The following is a 16,459-nucleotide window of genomic DNA, read 5'->3' as shown; positions in this document are numbered from 1 at the left end:
CGCCGGCCAGCCGGATGCGAATCGGGGCCTCATTAAGCGGGGGCTTATCCCGTTCCGTGTATTCGAACCGTATGCCATCAGTTCATTGTCAGCTAACCGCTACTACTTTTGTTACGTGTTACGACTGGCACTATTGTTTTTTAATTTGCTGGCCAAGGTATACAAATCACCGCATTAAAATAGTCTCGGATATACACTATTGCATAGGTATCAAACGATTTTTGCCATAGTATCTCGATATCGATATGTGTTAATGAAAGTCTTCATACGAGAACATGAGCTCCTCTTTAGTCGAATCGCATCATCTAGCCATCTCTTCTCACTCTCAAGCTTCTTCTGCAGCGAGTCCGTGGCGATTCCGCGGTAAATTCCGCAGGACGCGCTGCCGCGCTGCCATCGTAATACTGAAGGGAAAGTATGCTGCGGACTTTGCACACCGTAACCTGCATCTGCATCTCACTTGTCTGGGATATATGGCATGCAGGCAAGCGGATACTCAGAGCCTTTCAGTGGAAACCCGAATCGGCGGCGGCGGAAGAGGGTAGTAGCCTAGGCTTGGCCAAAATATTGGTAATAGACATGCACACCCGCACAAATGTGGCGAGAGAGGAAAAGGGAAAGGACTGGTAACTGTTGCATGCCTAGGTACTAAGGTACCCAGGATGAGTTACTCTGTAAGTTTGTGTAATGCCATGGAAGATGTGACTTTCTAAACTGCTACTAATTCTAATATTTCATTAGCTGACTAGAGCAAGCCAGTGGCATAATACGTAGCACTAATATGAGTGTGTTTAGACATCTGCCCAGCCAGCCGGCTTGATATCCAGAAGCTGCCAAGACACGCGGGTATTCTCGTTAACATCGACATGTGAAATGAACCTTCTCATATTTCAATACTTCGGCTAGTTACATGTCAAACAGAAGTACCACTTATGCCGATAGAACACGTTAAAGATTTATGGTAGCTCTAACAGACCCATCCATCGTGGGTCGTTTCTCAACACAGCTTAAGCGATGGACTCGACTGGCTGCGCTCTAAATAGGCAAGCCGGAGCAGCATCCTGCATCCCCTAGTCTCATTTATCCTGGATATCTGACACCTCTCGTATGTATGCGAGGGATATAACAAAGGCGTGTTAAGTCAAAAGGTCTCGCTATGAGGGCGGTTGTCCAGATACCGAAATTACCGTTCCGAAAGGATTGGTTCCTCTACGATATGGCAGCTGCGCGCTCAACCAACAGAAGGTTACAACAACGCTGCTTGGCAGTTTTCCACTCAAGCCGTGGTCGACATTTATGCACCACAGCCCCCTCCTTTTCCTACGCCATCTTAAACTTTTCCTCAGTGATAGGCAAAGCTTTGACATGTCATGACTGCGGCCAGAAACAGTGTTGAGAACTAAGTTGTAGACACTGGCTCGGCTTCAAGTCTCTTTATCGGCTGTGCCTCTTTACGGACCCCGCTGTAACACCTCGGCCACCCCCTCTCCACACTGGCGAAATTTCAAGCAATGCAGCGTCAGTGACTACTGCACACACGGAAGGCATATGAAGTTACATACCGAAGCCGTTGCTTAAGAAATAAAGACAAAAAAAGCCCTCGTTTATCGGCCCATACCTTCAGCATCCAACCCTTATTGGTCTTCCCTCTTTTTCTAACTCCGAAGCCTCTCAAATTTTAACGTCTAGTCTACATACGCTTATACACGTATACCGAGCTGCACCGAACTACATCTTACCCGCATTCCGCCCCAGAGAAACAAAGAGCCAAGAGGCTACTCAAAAAAATTAAAACTAAGCAGTCATACCGGCTTTAAAGATGGCTCCCTTGACGTGGTTTATTACTGGCTGCTCTAGCGGCTTCGGCGAGATCTTAGTACGCCAGCTCCGTGCTGCCGGGGATAATGTCATCGCTACTGGCCGTAGTGCCGAAACCAGGCTCGCCCATCTCAAGGACACAGGAGCAGCTATCATCGACCTTGATGTCACAGCGCCGGTCGCTGAAATTCAGACCAAAGTCGACGAGGCCTGGGATATCTACCCAGGAGGTATCGACATCGTGGTCAACAATGCAGGCTACATTGTCAGTGGAGCAGTTGAAGAATTAACGTACGTAAATGCACAATCTTTGCTCTGAAATTTAGCCCCCGTGGTCAACTTACATGTATGGTGTCTTGAATATCTACATACCTAAAGTAGATGTACATGTTTTGGTTTTGAACCGGGGTTTTTTACTTCTTCTCGCTAACCACCTACATGGGGCACGACTAGACAAGAAGATATGGACCTCTCTTTCAAAGTGAACTTCCATGGTCCACTCAACATTACCCGTGCGTTCTTACCTCGCCTACGGGAAAAGAACAAGGGCACGCTTCTCTTTGTAAGTTCTCAAGCGGCGTGGCATTCCGATCCAAGTGCGGGCAGCTATTGCGCCGCCAAATTCGCTCTATCAGGTATGTGGATGCCCTCTTTTCGCACTCTCATTAATAGATTCCACTTACACCCCATAAATTGGAATGGTTCATCTGATCTCATTACACACCCGCACGACAAGGCTCAAGGGTCAGGCAAATGACACCTGCCCATTTCCTTCAAACCTAGCGCAAATCATTACCTATCTTTCCCAATGATTATACGACTTGGGCCACTTGCTGACATCTATGGGGGGCCTTGCGCGCCCATCACAACCATACCCAGGTGCCGTTGAATGCCTCGCCAAAGAATTGGCCATATTTTCTCCTGGCATCAAAGTCCTCATCGTTGAGCCTGGTTATTTCCGGACCAAGGTTTTCTCCAACATCAAGCACATCGAGCCCCGCCTCCCGGTTTATGCCCAGTTTAATGCCGGTGTCCGGCAGTACGAGGCATCCATTATCGGCAATGAACCTGGTGACGCCGATAAGGCTGTTACGCGAATGATTGAGCTGGTCAAAGGCACGGGCATGGCTGCGGGGAAACAGATACCGCTGCGTGTTCCTCTGGGGACGGATGGCTGGGAGAGAATCAAGGCCAAATGCGAGGAGACGATAGCGATCTGCGAAGAGTGGGAGGATGCTGCCAAGAGCACAGACTATGTAGCGGTAGATGGCGCTTAGAAAAGTGAAGACCAATTACACTATTTTTTCACGATAAGAGAGGTAACGTTGTTGTTGGCGTGATGCTAATAAGCGACTTACAAGCATCATACGCTAAATCTACATGTACTCATATTGAGTAAATAGCTCGCTTCTAACTTCAAGAGAAAGCTCGTTAATTACACCTATCTGGTCATTTTGTACGGCATACATGTATGCTGCGTTGATCTAATTCGAAAACGTCTTCGCTCGCTCAATACCCAATCCAGCCAACAACTCAGACTCAACCTTTTCCAAAAATTCCTTCACAAACTTTACCTCATAAAAGCTCATATTGAAGCATCCCGCAATGTTCAACTCGTCTCTGAAGCCCCAGACATGGCACTGCACTGATCGTGACAATATCTGCGTGCCAAGCCAAATATCTGCCACCTCGAACCCTTCCTCATCGCCACCGTACGAATGCTGGATATACGCCTCCACTTTACCAAGGCTGCTTACATCCGGATTCTGTATCTGCGGCAACCCAGGGGGTAGCGGTACTGAGAAGAGCTTCGTAGTGCGCCGCACATAGGGCGCAACCACTTTGAGCATGCTGACTGGATTTCCTTCATCGTCGGTTGTGAAGCGTGAAATATCTTTTGCGTACACCAATGCCAGCTGCTGAACTATCTCTTCAAAGCTCTTGGGATCGCTGCCCTTGGCATCGTCACCGAGTACGTCGTGAACGCAGATAGGGAGGCCAGAAGAGAACATGCCCACGGCGTAATCGGGTCCATCGTATGGCTTGGGCAGGCGCCTGCGCATATCGACTGGGAAGAAGGCGGCGAAGTGTTTAGCCAGTGGATGCTGCGGGTAAGTAGCCGTAGCGCGAATGATGGCCGCATGGACAGCACTATTGACGCTGGTCTTACGAGATCGACATTCCGCAGCGATGGCAGCTGTTGTAAGAGCGTCAATTCGCAGAGCCTCGCGTGCGCTGTCCCCTGGAGGCACGGTTTCTGAATCTGGAAGTGTAGGTAATCCAATACTAGGAACCCCCTGGACGAATTCGCTAACGAGTCCATCTGCGGCCGCCTGGATATACTTTGGCGTGGAATCCTCGTCAATATACGCATCAGCAAGATCGTCTAGGCTTCTTGTAAGTAGCCCGCTGCCAACTAGCCCATCATATGAATCTAGGTCACAGTCCAGACCATTCCTCAAAACCGAAGCCAGAGAAGACAAGAAACTGTGGGCGAGCATGAGAAGACCTATGCCATCAATACGCCAGTGGGCTGAGCGGATGAAAATCTCTTGAGTTGCAGGCAGCCAGTGACAAGTAGGAGTTCCATTGCTAAGCATGCCAGCAAACACTCCACTTGCAGATGATTCTGATGCTATCAGAAAAGTTTTCGATACCCAGGCATCTGCATCGAAAGGGTGTATCGTAAGTAAAGATTTTGCCGGTGAATCTGGGCTAGTTGATCCGTTGAACTGTTCGACAATTGAACCGGTAAAAGTTGGGTGAAGTCGACCAGTGAGCAGCCAGGCCCGGCGCAAATATGGAATAGGGTCTGTTAAAGAAGACTTGAACTTGACTTTCAATGCCACGGATACAGCCCAGTGTTCACGGTTCACCGGAGAACCACTATCTGTTAGAACTTTGAAGAAATTTTCCAATGTATCAATGGGCCGCGATGAGATGCCGGCAGTTGATTGGCGCCAATTTAAGGTTGATGTAGACTCAAGCGACTGCTGGGGAGGTTTCGAAGGAAGCTTATCGCTTCGTGGTTGGATACAGCATGATAGCACTTGTCCCATATTGTTTAACTCTGGATAAGAGATAGTTAAAGAAATACCCCCAGTTGAGAGAGTTGAAGAAGAAAGTTGTCTGTCAAACATGCACTCAGGGCTTAAACACAAAGCACCACAATTACTTATGCTTAATTGGGACTCAACATGTCACAGTGTCGGATCCCCGGAGTTGTCTAGGGGGTGGTATCGTTCTGACAGCAAACGGTATTAACAGAGAGAACCAACCAACAGCGCCGAGAGAGGGATCGACGCTGCATAATTAGGGGCGATGAGAATAGCTACGTAGAACTATTACTTTTCACTTTCTTTTCTATAAAATTTCTATTGAGGACAGAGTAGATGATATTTCTTCGTGATTCGAAGAATTGAGTTTTTTATGTATCTATCTCATGTGAGCAAGCCTATCAATTGGCTTTGTCTGTGCGTATTCCAAGAGAATGTATAAGTTCGTCCGTCCCGCGTCCGAGCACGTTCGCACACATTGACTTCAGGAGGGTCCAGATTTGACTAGGTCGGCTCATGTATGTACGTTACGCGGGCTTAGCATTTACGAAGAGCAGCGTTACATTGTCAAGGATCGCCAACGGCGAACCGAGGCCCAACGCAGAGTAGTATTCTGCCGGTACTTGTAGGAACAGCTTAATACATAGTATATTCGATACATGGAAGAGAATGGATTCCACGCTATATTGTTCTTTTTCTCGTACGACATACGACTAATCCTTATTCGTACGGGCGACCTTTTGCGTAGCATCGCATAACACCGTGGCTGGTTCTCTGCAGATCGAGAAGCTTATTAAGGACATAGTCCCTATGGGGATAATGACTATATTTAGAAAAGCCTGTAACAAACGAAATTATCAGCTCTTGGCGTAGCATTGGGACTTTTAAGATATTTTCCTCATAATATATATACTGTATATCTCTAATAGCTCCAAGTACCTAGGTACTATTGACCATGGAAGATGATACAATTGAGAAACATTTGCCTCCTTTCTTCGCATTGTTGATGGACGAGGCGTGGGGGTTGAAACAGCACGAGTGATATATGAGCTACTGGTGTAGGTGTGGTATTGCACCCGGTTTTCAGTATATTAATAGGGATAATATGGATAATATCTTCTTTTATGGTAGCACACGACAGTCATATCTCTCTGCACAACCTTCCCTCTCGCGGACTATTAACTCTCGCGGACTATTAACCTTCTTAATTCCCCGCAGATTGTATCCTTACGTACAGGTACCTGCTTTAGATGCACAGGTCACTATGATTTCATCATGTTTCTTAACAATTCGACCCTACTCCGGCAAGAAAATTACCGCGTAAATTACAGCATCGACAACCGGTGGGTGGTCAGCAGCCAAAGTGGGAATGTAAACTGTGGGCAAGATAACGGCTAGGGTCGCAGCAAGATCAGACGATTTGGTACGATGTAGCGACGCAGCCCAGAGAAATTGAAATGAGCATCGGAAATTACTAGGACAACAGCCAACAAACGCAAGAAGCTGCACAGAGCAAAAAATTTCGCCATAAGATGCCCCTCCCCGGTTTCTGCTGCAACAGCAATTTATACGTGCAGATGTACCTATATGTCGTGTCGTGTATGAATCCTGGCATTAACCCAATTGGAAGCCAACATTTGAACCTTGCGTTCGAAAAGCGCTCGGCCCGAAGCATTACCGAACCGCCAACGGCGCCTGGAACAGACTGTAAAAGAGCCACTAGCACGCCAAGACGCAATTAAAACAGGCAGTTGAATGGGAACGACGGACGCTAAAAGCTCATCATCAGCCACCCCACGGCGGGATGAGCGGGAAGGGGAGGGGGAGGGGTAGGGGTATTAGAGCAACGAGTTTAGGGCATTTAGGCTCAAGGACCCTGCGCTGCCTGTACTTGTATAAGCGCAGGTTTACCAAATGCTGGCTGACGACATGTCCATGCTGTACAGTAGTCTACATTGGCTCTGCTGAGGAGCGAGTAGCAGCGTCGTCTAGTCGCTAGCACTATCTAGGAAGACAATCCTCTAATTCTCCTCGTGATAAAAGAATGCATGTATGGAGCTGAGGGATTCGGTGATGCCTGCTGCTGCACAAGCCAAGTGTCACGGCGTCCAAATGCGCGTCGTCTGCGCATTGTCACTGACTGCCCACCACCCGGCAGCACTAAGTTATAGCACTACAGTAGCACTGGCACTAGCACTGGCACTCATTCCCGCATCAGCACCACCACCAAGACCTGCCTTGCTGGCTTAGTCTCCATCTCGAGCAGGGACAGGATTTGGAACACACAAGCCAGGATAATGCACATATAATCCCAAGAGTCAATTGGTGGAACCGACGCTCTTGTTATAGATTTGTACGCGCTTATTCATTTTGCGATCCCTGTATTTCTGTCCCTCGGCTGTCGCTCTTTCGCTCTTTTCTCCATCATCATCCTCGTCGTCACCGACGCCATCTTGCCGAAGCAGACAGCGTCAGATATTAGACCCGGCATCCAGTGCCCTGGTCCACCAAGGTGCCTCATCGCTCAACCAATTCGAGTGATCGCCCAGACTAGCAGATCAGTGACAGGGCTTTCTCGACCCTATAAGAAAGAGCACAGACAGAGCAGTGACAGAGCAGTCCAGGATACCCTCTTAGCTGCTCATCACGATTACTACCTACCGTATACGTAGGACGGCTGGAGTACTCAGATCTTCTCTACTCCCTGTCCGATACAGGATCCAGATCACGCTCAGACTCTGTTCCATCCACTCGATGAAGCAATGCCCCCGAGTGCAATTCTATCGCCTCGTACGACAACCCAGCGATTCCAATCTCACCTGTGCGACATTGGCCAGCAGCGCGGAGTATCCATACAAATGCTACCCATCGCCATGCCATCCCTCCACACGTGTTTGGCAAAAAGTGGCAAAGCACGGCAGGGAAACCCCCGACGACTAGGCCAGCCGTTCGCCCAAGGCGCAATAGCCCGCTCCCTCGTGGCGGTTCGATATGGCACGCTTGAGCAGCACCAGGTTTGACCTCGTGGGTTCCAGTCTAAGCAGCGTTGCACTGCCCAGGGAGCCCGGCACTCGAGTAGGGTCGCTGTCGATACGCTTCGGCCAGTATCCGCGGCAATAGCAGTCCGCCGCTGGTTTCAGTTCGCTTCGTCCGGCACGTTTTCTGCAAGACGCTACTCCAGATGCTACTACACAATACTGTACTATAGCTGCTGAAAGTTCTTCCTGTAGCAGCGGCCGCAGCTGGGTGGTATTGCTGGCAGAGTTCTGAGTAAGATATTGGCCAGGATCAGAGTAAGGATCCGAGCACGGCCCCCACAAGCCGTTCACCCCCCTCACAATGGTGATTTCCCTTGAATGAGATGCCTCTTGTATGCATCCTGATCGGCATATCGGACCAATGGTTACATCTATTCCAGCTGGTGAGGTCAGTTCCAATGCGACGGTAATCAAATACTATTCTATCCTGGCTGCCCATTTTCTCGGCCGACTACTCAATGTGGCTCTTCCAACCTTCGAATACTGCTGCCAGGCAGCGGGCGTCATCATTTGTGATAAGGCTGTAGAGGCACAGCATCACTCGCTCCTCTCAGCTTGCTCTTTTCTCTTTGTTCTGTTTGTTTGATCCGTTGCGCATGTATCCAGCTGGAGTCGCTTTGACTCCAGAAAGTATTTGCTACAATGCCGCAGCTACCAGATGCGGCCCAGATCGCCTACATGGAGGCACACATCAATGACACGCGCGTACCAGATATCATTGCATGCACATCAATATGCGGAATCGCGTCCATCATCTTCATCGTCCTCCGACTGATATCGCGAAGGATCGCAAAGACTGGGATGGAGATGAGCGACTGGCTGATATTGTTTGCTTGGGTGAGTTTATCGAGTTGTCGCGGCGCAGACTTGCAGCAGTTCCAGTCCGATAGACAACTAGACTCCGGCCTTGGGAACAGAGTTAGAGGCAAACTCAGAAGAGTTCACGGCTAATGTTACTTTATAGCTCAACTTTGCAGTTTTTGATGTTTGCTTTGCCATGTCAGTCAAGTATGGGGGCGGTCGGCATATCATCCTCGTTACAGATATAAATAATGCACGAATGCTTCAAGTTGTAAGTCGACCAAGGCAGCTTCAGAAATACGTGATATTTTTGAGAAAACGAAGGTCGCTCTGTATAAAGTCTGAGACCCTAATATTCTCCTCCTCGACAGATCAATATTATCAACGAAAACCTCTATTGCGTTTGCATGGCCTTCCTCAAATTCAGCATCTTGAGCATGTATCACTCCATCTTCCCGCAAAGAGGATTCCACTACTGTCTTTTGGCCGTCGCCGTCTTCATGACTTGTTGGGCCATCGCATGCGCCTTTGTTGCCATCTTTCAGTGCACACCGATTGCCTTTGGTTGGGATCCATCTATCGCTGGAGGCACATGCGTCAATTATGGCGCTCTTGTTCTTGTCGCCGGCATATGCAACATCATTACAGATTTCGTCGTTCTCGCTATGCCAATACCCCTTGTGCTCAAACTCAATCTCTCCACGCAGAGAAAGCGACTGGTCATATTTACATTTGCAATGGGTGGCAGGTAAGCTTCACTAATGATATGAACGCACTGCACCAATATTAGAAGACCAAATGGATTAACTCCTTTCACCAGCGCATGTCTTGTTAGCATTGCTCGTCTAGCATTTACCCTTGCAGTTGGTACTACAGCAGATGGGAGCTGTAAGTCTAACCTCTACCATAACATTGACAAACCTGTCGTGAATGGCTAACGATCTTCTTCAGGGGACAATATGCCAGCTGGAATGCTTTCTGTCGTCGAACTCATGGCCGGTATTCTAGCTGTCTCACTTCCTGTGTATAGACCTTTGTATCGTCGCCTCGTGAACAGAGATAGAGGCGGTACACAACGCTCATCTGAAAATCCCTATTCCAGCGGGTCACGCAGTGTTAAAATTACAGCTGGAGGATTTTCCAAGAATAACAGCGATGGTATTGTAGTAACCGACGAAGTCGACATAAACTTGACCCCTTACAACCGAAAAGACGGGAACTGGGTTCGTGTGGGAGACGAAGATGAATCGGGACTCTATACTCCTCAGACAAAACGGAGCCTCAACAACGACCTAAACTATGCGGGACGAGCTATTTGACCTTGGATTTTCTTTTGTTTTGCTTTTCTTTCTTTTTATTTATTGCTATCCCAACTCCACGGGACGGGCGTAAAACACTAATGATACTCTCTCATTTGTTTCGCTCAGTGAGCTTATATATGTGTACAATGAATAGTGGAAGACTTGGGCTAAGGGAAGACGCTCTTAAATACCCCGGCGAGAAAGAGCGATTTGGAGTTGGCCGATTTTGAAGGATTCATGGGACAAACATGACAAGGAGGACAACTTGAAGAGGCGAGAATATGACGGACGCAGCAAACGACCAGCGTGCCCTCGATCACGACTCTGAGCACAGATATAGCATTTGAACGACTTAATTTCTTATTTAGGTCAATCGATGTTTTTTTATTAAAACCATAAGAGGCACTACTATCCGCGATATCATGTCTAAGATTTTGCTATTATTGGAGACACAAATGTTCGACTACAGTTATCCCAGGATCCAAATACAAATGGCATGCTACGGCTAGAATACGAGCTATATCTATATGTTGCTCATACTACCGCAATATTATGTGATCTCAACTTGAAACAGCAGAGGAGAATATGAAACTGCGCCCACGCAGACTTGAACGCGTAGCGTTCTAAATACCCGAGAAGGAGAGTGTTTATTATAAGGAATACGGAACAAAAAGATGGATTCACGACTATACAGCGGGATTGACAAGCTATTGGTCATAATTATAGAGTTATAGAAAAGAATATTATGCGAACAAAAGTCCCTAGCGAATACGGGGATACGAAGTCCGAGTTAAAAAGCACGCGTAATCACGATCCCTCTCCATCGGCATTCCGTATCCGAAGGAATCCCTGAAAGGCATCCCGCTTACATTTGATACTCCTTGTATGTAACCCTAGAGCAGAAAAAAAGCTTATCCATTAAATGCCTCGGTGAGCTGCTCAGTGTCGTATGCAGATAGTCGCATAGTTGCATTAGTACTACAAGGAATATGTCAAAGCTCTGCTACCTTTAATACTATAGTTTGACGTTAGTACGGTGGTATTAACTGCAAAACGGCCTGGATGTTACAATACAATTGACTTGGTGGCCATTTGATTTGAGGCTGAGTCAAAACTCGAGGCTGTGTCAAAATTTGGCTCCATATCGGCATGGATACGACGTATAGGCTATCAATATTGAGAGATTGGTCGGTAATAGGTCAGTTTCCGAATTGGATACTTGCATAGATTTAATATTCACTCGAATTATAATTACATCCATGAACGGAGAGCCTATAAGAGTTTTTGTTGCATGACTAACTCGGCGGCGCTTCTATCACCGTGCTAAATTCATCTTCTATCCTCATACAATTGGACGCAATATGCCAGGAACATTAGTCAAAGTGCCATCATATCATAGATCTACGAAGCTTCCCGTATCATTAGTTAGGTCTCCCCTCTGTATAGTCGGCTCCCGTTCCAACGTTAGCTCAACTCACAGGATATACAATCGCTGCTCAACTTTGGTGACGATGAGTCTTTATTTGGCTGGTGGTTAAGATTTAGTTCTGTTAGTTATACCTACTTTATGTGCTACAATAAAAGAACATTCATAAAAGAACATTCTGTTTAGAAGAAGAAAAATGAAGATGAGGGTAGCCATTATATCTTCTCTTAACTGTCATAACACAATTGAGTTTCCCCCCATCTTTTTTCTTATTCTTTTTTAGTGCTTCTTGTTCACTGCTCTATTTTTCTTTTTAGTGCTACATCCACTGTAGAGATCGCTTACTTTCTTTTACTATTGTATCATGACATACATGTAGAGACAATGTCGTAGATTACGGTCGTCGAGCACTTATCGCATAGGATCGACTTAACACACTCTCGGGTAGCCAGTGATATCCCCCACTAACAACTGGCCCATGCTAACTAGCATCGCATCAAACGACGGCAGCACCTCGTTCACCATCTCAATCAATGACAAATAAAAGACAATATCAGTGTTTAAAACTTAGAATTCGATGTATCAAAACTTATTAAAAAAAAAAAAGTTGAGCAAGCAGCCACCAAACAACTTCTTCAAGCCCAATGAGCTTCTGAAAACCCTTTCCACTCACTTAGCATAACAATATTTGTTCTGCCGCCCGTTTTCCCCCCAAAGCATTTTTGACTCTTTCTGACCAATACCTTTGTAATCGCATCGAAAAATTAAAAATATGAATAGAGAGAGTATGTAGATTGCCCAGAGTGGCACACAGCTCTATATCTTTCACCTCCCATCGCCAAAATCTCAAGCGGGGCCGCGCTCCGATATCCCGGCACGGCGAGCTAGTATCCACTTCTCGGCGCGGGAAAGAGGCATCGCGCATCCATTGAGACACTCTCCGGGAAAAAAGATTACGGTTTACAAGAAAACTTTAGATATTTATGTATTATCTTAGGCTGGCTATCGGAGAAAGAGAAGATGCAGGAGAGAAAAAATGTCATTCAGCATGTCCGAGCCACATACCTAGGTATTCAAGATCATTCATAATAGCTGCTGTAGAGTTTTGTTACTCGCCCAAGCTCCCAAGTTTTAATTTGACCCCATATGTGTGCTCATGATAATTTACACAATGGGATGCATTAGACGATTATACTAAATCTCTCCGAGTGAAGCCACAACTACTGCTGGACGCAGCAGACATATCGACCTCTTACGGTATAGCTTCATATGTTATAACTGATAGCAGCCATCATTCAAACCTTCATTTAGAAGTTGAGATACGGATAGTGTAGACATAAAATAGCTTTTTCTACACCATAACACCAACGCAAGAACCGTTAAATATTCTCTCCAAATGCGTGCCACCAGTAGCAACGTAAAGCTTGTTCAAGACCTAACCTTCCGCTTTTTATCCAAGAGCCAACATCATTTTGTAACTTCTATGCGCAGAGTCCAAAATCACACCGTCTTATAAATCTTTTATAAATCAATCTTCAAGTCTTTCCACCATTAAGGGAAAAAAGGAATCAGAGACAAAGAACAGAAAGAAAGATAAGAAGAGGAAAAAGGGGGGGAGGAGAGGAGCATGAGAGAAGAAAAGTACAACATCTATCCCTCCATCAATAAAAATTTTCCCCTATCCTCACGATGTGGGGGAACAAGGGACACGTAGGCTTAATTCTACTCCATCTCTCAATGATATTTCCGGCATCTCTTACAAATCAGTTACCCTTCTAGGTCACCTCCATAAAGCGAAGATGGCACCTGACACCAACTCTTCATCGTCATTGGGTCGAGACCCCTCCTCATATTGGGGGCCTTGCGAGAAGAACTCGGTACAAAGGTCCTATTCGGCGAAATTACTCCTTTATTGTTCACCATCTCCTCATCAGCAAAGATAGTAATCGCGCACTAGGCCTACACATGCATGATATGTATCACGAAGCTCTTACCGCAGAAGTGATCCACTTCTATATGAGCAGCTGTTGAGCAGCATACATCTAGTGTTAGCTTTTAATCCCAATCTATGACCGATGGCGCGTCATGCTCCTCGTAGTATACCCACAGCGGCGGTCAATGCTCGATATGTTGCCGCCCAAGCAGGCATTGTTTAATACTGCGGCATTGAGGCGGGATTCTGTCCGTAGAGATCATTTGTATTGGCAGTTTCGCCCCCTTGGACCCTATAGTTTGATATGTCAACAGCGGTGTCACGATCCCACTCCGTGGCTTTGCAGCATTTCTTGGCAAAGGATGCCTTCCGAGCCTCGGCACAACAGAATATTCCATAATGATGTAGCTGATAGCTTCAGACCCCAAGTTTAATGATATGCTACTGGCACAATATCTCAAGTATATCAAGCGCATTATGCCGAAATTACAAATTCAGCAAGTGCCAAAAGAAGCAATATATAGAGAGATGCCTAAGCTTAGGCATCGACGAGGATGTATCTGTCCATGCGAGCAGACATGCCGAACACTGTATGTGACACTAGTCAGCCCCCGTAACGGTGGCTTTTTCTTTTTTTGGTTTGCTCGGCGCCCTAATCTCCTTGATTAGCCAGTCAAATGCAAACAATGGCATGTCAGGCAGCGTTATATCCCTTGGATTAAAGCCTGTGTTATCTCAACAAGCTCCAGGCCGGAGATGAGGTCCGGTATTCAGGATGTAACAAGCGCCTATCTGAGCAATAACAGCCAACCAAATGATTTTTGAAGCAACCGGTGGCTGAGACAGCATACTGAGCAAGTTAAAACCAATAGTTATAGAAAGTATTCTATAGTTCAATTTTATGAGCGGAAGAACGTCACATTGAGCTCTTGGTGTGTGTGTCGACTTGCCACACTCGTTTGAACAATCTCCACATCACTTGATCAGTTGAACTGCCATCGTCTGATATCAAAAAGAGCTTGTCGGGGAAAATGATGAACCCATATGAGCCGGTGGATGACATTTTCATCTTCCTCGAGCTGTTATCGAATATGTTGGTATCAGCCAGAGGACACTGCTCGAGAATAGAAAGAGGAAATACATCGTCAGCTGGCAGTTATAAACCCAAATCGTCCTTATCTATTACTCAGCGAAATGAAAATTACGTTTGATTTATCTACTCTCTCTATCTTAGATGGTTATGATTATGGCACTATTACAGCAGTTGTGGCAAAATGTAACTCGCAAGGATCGGCTTGAATGGTGGCTTGTGAGAAAAAAACTGGCGAGAAAAAAAAAATCCAATGGCTCTTGAAACGCCGATTCCATTGGAAGGTTCTGTCCCCAAGGTTATTTCGTATAAATGAGCTTGGATTGTGGCCTCGGTCCAATACAATCATCCAGACGTTCCGGAGTTTACTCCGTAAACCACCCCTATCTTCCCTTAGCAGTCTTAGGTAATCTGTAAGTGGCTCTGAAGCTGAAAAAGAAGTACACTGGTGCCATGGGGTTGGCTGGCGAAAAAGTTTTCCCATTGCGCGATGTCTCGCGGCAGGAGCATTACCTCCGGCACCCAAAGATCCAGCTTCAGCTTTAAGGGCGCATTGGCGGACCGTTCACCGCCAGCGACCGATCGTCTCCGCTCTCTCAATTTCGAGAAAGGGCGGAAAAAAATTGTTCTCATTGGTACCAAACAGACGGATGAGTCGACTACAATTGAGCCGCTATCACAAGCCAAATGTAAGCTGGCGTGACAGCAAGCAAGGAAACAGCAGCTGTGGCGACAGTGTAGATTTTTTAACAGCTCTAACGGTGGCAAGCTCGTACGCAGCCACAACCGCCACTGCCGATCAGCAACAAGGCCTTGTAATTGGATCTAATTGGTGAATTGAATACCAAGAGCAGCAAGACGAGGCAACATTGAAAGCCTTTGATTGGTGAGACGGTTCGCCCAAAGCCTCGTCGATCTATGGTGTAAGGGTAACCTCATGCTGAGCACACCGATTACTGTTCATATGTATGTACCTGTCTGTTTGTAACCAAGATCGCTGGCAAAGGGCCTAGATTCTAGACCACACTGGCAGCATGTTGGACGAGCCAATTGATTGGTTTCTGGGTGGGCCATCAGCGCAAAGCCACAATCACAAGCACACACGTTGTTGGTGCAGCGTAAGGATTATGGCTTCGTCAACGTCGTAACTTCTAGAGCCATAAGAGATCAGAACGGGCGCTAAAGTGTGACGATGCCGTATGCCTGCACCGAAACGTGGACATAAATTGCTTTCACACTGACATAGAGCAATTAGCCTTGTGTCAGTATGCTCCGCTCCACGGAAATGGGAACCGACCCAGTGGAGACCGATTTTGATCGAATCTCTGGGATAGCTTATGGATAAGAAAGGAAGCTTCCAGCTCGACGCCACACGTGGCTGGCTGGCTTATAACCACGGACATCATACAGTATTGAGCGCAAGGTGCGAAGAATGCTGCGGGCACATTTACCCCTGCAACTCATATCAGAATACGAAATGATGTTACCGCAATTGCGTTTACTACCTATCATTCGACTATTCTTGTGAAGGAAAAAATTGGCCAGTCTGTATAGGATTCTGCAAATGCTTCCCCACCGTTGTGGCTGATGCATGTGAGCACGTCAAAGTGTGATGTTGGCCTATCATGGCATCCTGTCAGGCATCCGGTTTGATGATCATCTCGCCAAGTAGTCCAATAGAAACCAAGAAGCTATGGCCGACGGGAAAATCCATCTCTAAAATGAAAGAAACGTGTAAGCGAAGCCACAGGGGGCTTTAGACACCAGTAGGTGATATTAGTCGTCACTCGTAAATAATGCCAACAATATGCCGTCAACTTTCTTTAAAAGACGTCACTGATTCCGCTCATTAAATTGTTTGGTAGTAAACATAACCGGTTTTCAAAATCCATCAAGCACGTATGGCAATGTCTCGGAAAGAATCTAATCGTGGTGATATACAATCGGATGTATTTCTCGCCTCCCTCCACAACGCCACCATGTGGCGCCTTGAATT

At 46.6% G+C, this 16,459-nt stretch overlaps 3 protein-coding genes across 3 annotated transcripts; 2 read left to right on the top strand and 1 right to left on the bottom strand.

Moving 5' to 3' along the window:
* The first annotated feature begins 1,608 nt into the window (after positions 1–1,608).
* On the top strand, positions 1,609–3,253 carry GGI43DRAFT_362043 (uncharacterized protein). Its single transcript, XM_083202392.1, has 4 exons — positions 1,609–2,109; positions 2,272–2,453; positions 2,698–3,137; positions 3,246–3,253. The coding sequence occupies exons 1-3, from the start codon at positions 1,820–1,822 to the stop codon at positions 3,093–3,095; spliced, it is 870 nt and encodes a 289-aa protein (XP_083061290.1). The 5' UTR covers positions 1,609–1,819; the 3' UTR covers positions 3,096–3,137; positions 3,246–3,253.
* Positions 3,235–5,200, bottom strand: GGI43DRAFT_403461 (uncharacterized protein). Its single transcript, XM_083205796.1, has one exon. It carries the CDS (start codon positions 4,956–4,958, stop codon positions 3,303–3,305), a length of 1,656 nt encoding a protein of 551 aa, XP_083061289.1. The 5' UTR covers positions 4,959–5,200; the 3' UTR covers positions 3,235–3,302.
* A 3,354-nt stretch (positions 5,201–8,554) lies between these two features.
* GGI43DRAFT_383213 (uncharacterized protein) lies at positions 8,555–10,032 on the top strand (the record flags this gene model as incomplete). The annotated part of the gene is made up of 5 exons (XM_083203355.1): positions 8,555–8,749; positions 8,877–8,984; positions 9,085–9,461; positions 9,534–9,601; positions 9,665–10,032. The coding sequence occupies 5 exons, from the start codon at positions 8,555–8,557 to the stop codon at positions 10,030–10,032; spliced, it is 1,116 nt and encodes a 371-aa protein (XP_083061288.1).
* Between the last annotated feature and the right edge of the window lie 6,427 nt (positions 10,033–16,459).

This window comes from Trichoderma evansii (assembly GCF_050947405.1).
Source record: "Trichoderma evansii strain SZMC 28006 chromosome Unknown GGI43scaffold_8, whole genome shotgun sequence".
Taxonomy (NCBI): domain Eukaryota; kingdom Fungi; phylum Ascomycota; class Sordariomycetes; order Hypocreales; family Hypocreaceae; genus Trichoderma; species Trichoderma evansii.
The sequence above is the reverse complement of the archived record's forward strand: the minus strand, read 5'-3'. Positions and strand labels throughout refer to the sequence as shown.